The sequence below is a fragment of the Paramisgurnus dabryanus genome, chromosome 3 (genome assembly GCF_030506205.2).
Source record: "Paramisgurnus dabryanus chromosome 3, PD_genome_1.1, whole genome shotgun sequence".
Taxonomy (NCBI): Eukaryota; Metazoa; Chordata; class Actinopteri; order Cypriniformes; family Cobitidae; genus Paramisgurnus; species Paramisgurnus dabryanus.
Genome location: NC_133339.1, coordinates 46,478,047 through 46,484,063, shown reverse-complemented (window position 1 = coordinate 46,484,063; position 6,017 = coordinate 46,478,047). Strand labels below are relative to the sequence as shown.

General features: G+C 36.1%; 1 protein-coding gene across 1 annotated transcript; it reads left to right on the top strand.

Moving 5' to 3' along the window:
* Window positions 1-1,210: 1,210 nt before the first annotated feature.
* pvalb8 (parvalbumin 8) lies at window positions 1,211-3,921 on the top strand. The gene is made up of 5 exons (XM_065263331.2): window positions 1,211-1,360; window positions 1,868-1,932; window positions 2,095-2,227; window positions 2,540-2,649; window positions 3,649-3,921. Exons 2-5 carry the CDS (start codon window positions 1,872-1,874, stop codon window positions 3,672-3,674), a joined length of 330 nt encoding a protein of 109 aa, XP_065119403.1. The 5' UTR covers window positions 1,211-1,360; window positions 1,868-1,871; the 3' UTR covers window positions 3,675-3,921.
* Window positions 3,922-6,017: the final 2,096 nt, after the last annotated feature.

Sequence of the window (6,017 nt, the reverse complement as noted above, 5' to 3'; positions counted from 1 at the left end):
GTTTATAAAATTAAAAAAGCAGAATAGTGCAAAAACGTAAAATATCAATATAACATCATAATTTTATTTCTTTTATACACATATGAAGGATGTTGCGTTTAAATTCTGTCATCATTTATTCACCCTCATGTTGTAAACCTGAATGAGTTTTTATTCTGTTGAACACAAAAGAAGATATTTTGTTAAATGATGGTAATCGCACAGTTGATGCTATCCATTAGTTGGAAAAACAAATTCTCTAGTAATCAATGGTAACGTCAACTGTGTGCTTATCATCATTTATTGAAATATTTTCTTGTTCAACAGAAGAATTAAACTTTAAAATAAAATGAATTAATTATTTGGTAAAAGTTAAGTGCTCTGAAAAAAATTTCTGCACTTGAATCCATAAATTGCTAACTATATTACTACTATACTATATTGCTTCCTCTTACATAATTCATGCATCTAGCAGACACATTTTAAACATTGATCACAGCGTGCTAAACTGCTGCTGTTGGGCGCTACCCAAAAGGTGACCTTGCGTCTCTGAATCAGCACCCAAATGATATCTTGGTGTTCGCCTGCCTATGTTGGATGAAATGAGACGGATAAACTTTCCTGACGTTTTCCACAATGCATACAGACAAAGTGTGTGCGTGTGTGTGTGCTGGGTGTTCATAACCATACCTATGAATTACTTTGCATCTGCTGAGCAGTGGATTATGTGTTCCCATCTGTTTACAGAGTCAAGAGAAACACTTTAAAAAATAAAAATGTTGACCCAGATTAGAAGACGATTTATAAAAAAAACTGCCGTAAATTGACGTTTACATAAAGACAGGTGTTTTTTCCACTTCCCCTCCCAATGCAAACGTTTAAGTACTTATGTAATATTATAATAAGGCATTTAGGATGACCTCATGTAAAGCATGTGGAAAAAGGGAGTGGAGAGAGACAGACAGGTGATCCTGAAAGAGGGATTGGATGTGCATGAAAGAGATGAATGAGAATGTGGGTTGTTTTGTGAGGTCTGTATTATGATATAGGAAGGGAGGGCCGTGATGCGGTGGCACAGGAGAAGGCAAAGCATTTATTACTTAATTTGCCTTTTTACAAGGGCGTCACAGATGTCTGAGGGCTGGCCCCCCACACACACACACACACATAGAAGTCAAACCGATATAAATAGTACAGGTTAATTAGTTAGCCAAGTAATTTGAGCTTGGGCCTGCCAGTTAGAATTTGATCCACAGACAGGTAACTTAAGAATTGCCCATTGTCACTGCATTCAAATCTATATAAATCGCACCTGGACCGACTCGCACTCACCACTCAGCCTTACTTCTCTTCATTCACCTGCCAGGAGAACTTCAACGAGGTAAGGGCTCGCACTTTCCGACCAAATCGGATGGTTTTGCTCTTTGATGCTGCATTACTAAATACCCGTTTGGTAAATTGCATACATATGTGAGCTTGCATTATACGAAACATTTATTTTGGATGAAAATAGCATTTGAAGAGCATGCATATGCATGTATTTTTAACTAAAAGTTGATTTATAACGGCATACATGCATGCATGTCAATTTTTGATTAGTTACGCTAAAGTTATGGCATAATAATATTTTTTTTAAATAGCAATAGTCATTTAGTGGGTCAGGGTTTGACTGCTTAATTTGCAACATCCTCTGATGGGAAATTATTTATTACTTTGATAAGCAGGGGTTAAATTTTAACTTTAAAAAAAGGGACAACACGGCTGATGAACCTCATTTTAGTCTAGTCTAGTTGTATTTGAATCTGATTTGTGTATGCAAATGACTTTGGTATTAGTGGGTTGACAGGAAAAAAATGATTATTAATTATTTAAAACCGTGCCTCCGCAGGACCATGTCTCTCTCATCTATCCTTTGTGCTGATGCCATCCAAAACGCGCTCAAGGACTGTCAAGGTAGGTGACACCGTCTCTCCCGTATCAGCAGGTTAATCACCACATAATGGGTTATAAAAATTACGTAATTTCATTCATTAACCCATAGTTTGGGTATTTGTTTCGATCATCCGTGCAGTTTTATGAAAACTCATCGAATATTTCATCTTCTTATCATAACAGCACCCGACTCCTTCAATCCCAAAAAGTTCTTCCAGCTGTGTGGAATGACAAAGAAAAGCCCTCAGGATGTGAAGAACATCTTTAACATCCTGGACAACGATGCCAGTGGATTTGTTGAGGAGGAGGAACTCAAGTAAGAACTTATGCATTTCTGTTAAAATAGATAACCGAATGTTTTCATTACATAACCTGAATAGTTTCTATCTGTGACATGATTTGGCCAATGCATGATCATTTTAGCACATGCATGTGAATAAACTTTTAAAAACAGACAGGGAATGGACAAGGATAGCCTTTTGCATACATAGTATTAATAAATACTCAGACTCTGTGTATGCTGTATATTCGGTGTCTACCACTGGTATTGTATTCTGTCTAAAAGGGTCAATGTGAAAACCAGTTGTTGTTAGATTCGGTTGTAATGATGATTTTTGTGCTTTTTCAGGTTTTTCTTGCAGCGGTTCTCAGCTGGTGCTCGTGTACTGACTGATAAAGAGACTAAGGCTTTCCTAGCGGCAGCTGATGATGACAGTGATGGCAAGATTGGAGCAGATGGTAATTATGACTGTGTTTACAGCATTCATAATTAACACAGACCGGTTCAGCCTGTTGTAGTTTCCATTACATTTCTATTCATTCGAAAAAGAGCTGGATTTAAATACTCCATTCAGTTTGGTCGCACTTGTGCGTAGTATTTACATATATATACATCCTACAATTGACAGCCTTTACAAACCTGAAATGAAATAAATATATTTGACTGTAAAGCAGCCAATAAGTGTCCTGGAAAGTATCCCAGAATGCACTTCATCAAGTCGGGCAGGCTCAAGTTACTAGATATATAAATGTATTTAGGGTCATTCCATACAAAAAAATAGTTGATTAAATAATTCCAGTTTTGAAATTACTAAGTTTTTGTTATTACTATAGTTAAAACCAAAGTAATTGTGTCCACTTTTGTACCTAAAAAGTGCATAAAAGGTACGGCGGAGGTGATTAAATAGTCACTGTAAAAACTGCTGTTAAAAACGACCAGAATCTACAGGAAAATGCTGTTTTCTACAAAACAGTAAAATACTGTAGAATTGTACATCCTTTTACACTTTAAAAAATTTGCTGTATTTATTTATGCAGCTGGTTGCCAGCAACTTACTGTACAAGATAAAGACTGAAAATGTGTAATGTTTATTTAACTTTGAACAAACTGTTGCCAGTAAATAACATAAATGTAAAATCTACAGTAAGTTACTGGCAGCTAGTTGCCAGTAATACTGTAATTTCTACAGAATTTTTTTACATTGTAAACTTAAATGGTTCAAGGCAACTGGTTTCCCAAATGAAATGAGTTAGGTTTCAGAGTATTAATACGGTAAGATACCATTTAATATAGGAGAGCTGTTAATTAACGGTAGATTGCTGGCAACTTAGCTGCCAGTAGTTTAGCATTATGTTACAGTACATTTTTTACAGTAAATTTGATTTGAATCATGTGTCCTTTTGCAGAAAATGAAGTGCAGTCTCTCATACATGAATGTTTTCTCTGATCTCTTACAGAATTCCAGGCTTTGGTTCTGTCCTGAACGCTCAGGCCATTGACGTTTCCCCCTCTCTCGTAGACAGATATCAGTTCAGCTGACACGTCTTTTAAAAGCACAGGTTTATTTCCTCTCTCAGATCTCCTGGCCACTGGAATCAACACTCATGTCAATACACCCAAAGTTTTACTTGATTTTTGAATATGTTTATAGAGGGGCGCACAATGAGTCTGACTGTATATGTACAACAGATATTTATTGAAATGAATAAATAAATAAATTGCTGAAAAGATTTTAAATGTTGTCTGTGGTTTGATCACTGTACTTAAAATCTGAAATGGGAAAATATTTTAAGCAACAGAATACAGTATGTTTAGAGAAAATTACGGTTAATAAAAAGGTAAATAGGATTTAATGTTGCAAACAATTATTCATTAAATATAAGTAAGACATAAAAGGTGTTAAAATACACCTGATGAAGTTTACTGATAGGCAAATCACCTGCTAATAAATACTGACAGACTATAAATAAATATTGACATAAAAGCAAAGATCACTCTTTTTAAAACATTACAAAATCAATGACATCTCTGACTGCAGGTCTCAAATGTATATATATATATATATATATATATATATATATATATATATATATATATATATATATATATACTCTATACTATATACCTTTTTGAAGGTAATTTCCAACACTCAAAAAAAAATAAGCACAATATACTATGCCACCCTGGGACTGTACCAGGGAATCACAGTTCACTTAAGTGTTATAAGGAACCCAGGTTAATTCTGAATAAGATAAGCAAGAGACGTGGGTAGCAAAATAGAGTTTTAGTTTATTCATACAAAAATTAAAAGCACTGCAAAGGTAAAATAGTCATCACTCATCCAATTGCTAAGGCTGGTAAATCACAGTGAACAATGAGACTACACAATTATAACAGGGCTGCAGCCTATTGGCATCAGATGGGCTAAAGAGAGGTAGCAAAAGAAGAACTCACACTGGGTCGGCGCCACCGCTCCCACCACGCGCATCAGGCACTGTGCGTAGGGCACCAAGTGCTGAGGGGGCACCAAAAATAGCCTAATGAAAAGAAATTATAATACCGATATTATTTCATTAGCCTATAGAAATATTATTAGGCACTTTTTAGCCATGTATATGTAACAAAAAAGGGGGAACGAGATAATTTAATTCCTCTAGTACAGTGGTTTTCAATCTTGTCCTAGGGGACCCACTGCCCTGCACATTTTGCATGTCTCCCTTATCTAAAACACATGATTCAGATGATCAGCTCATTAAGGGAGAGATCCATGAACAGAACTGGGTGTGTCAGTAAAGGGAGACATAAAAAATATGCAGAGCTGTGGGTCCCCTAGGACAAGATTGAAAACCACTGCTCTAGTCTAGAAAGTTTGCCCCTCGCCTTGGATGGTCCGCACCGGTTGATCGCGCGGGCGCTTGACGAAGTTTGACAGACAGTAGGCAACTTTTATGGAAATGGCCCCGAAAAGACAGCAAGAAAAGATAGAAGAAACTGCGAGATGATGCCTGTGCATTACTTGTTATAATTTATAACTTCGGTGCAAGCTAAATATTCCTTAGATATTGTGCGGTAGTTTATGGTTTATTTTGAGGTGACGGAGGTTTATACTTTTATACTTATAAACGGCTCACCGCAAGTTTGTAAATTCTTTATCTCCTGTTTATTACAAATAGGGTATTTTAGAGTACAAACCTTTTCTTACATACTTGTAAATTTGATTGATGATGTTGGATATCCATACATTTACAGCAATTAAAGCCTACTATTTTTACTTCCATGACTAAAAGAAAAAGGCTTTTAAAAGTTTTAATCCAAAAATTTCTAAACAAATGAAAACAACACAATTATTTAACATTCATCTTAAACTGGGGGTCTTCTTCCTCACTTAGTTTTTAATTTTACAAAGTCCGTCATCTAAATAGGGATTAGATAGCGCTAGCGGAACTGGCTTTTAAAGGGGATGAAAGATAAGACTCTTATTGGTTTATTGCACGTTACACCCAAAACACACCCATTACTCATTAAGAGAATAGGACCAACCCTTTTCGACCATGCGCTTGGTGCACAAACCATTTTCCTGTCGTTAAATGAGCAAAAGTGGAATCGGACACGCCCGTTTAGACCATGTGCTTTAGACCATGCCCTTAGATCGTTAAAATAGGGCCCATTGTGTTATTGTATTGCAGCTTTCTCTGATAACTTGTGCCTCAAGAAGTTGATTAATGTGAGACCGAAGATCTATGGGAGCCTACAGTAGCGGTTAAGAATCTTACTTCAGCAATACCTTCTAGCAAGCTAATGACAAAGACACCACTCAAGGTGCCTA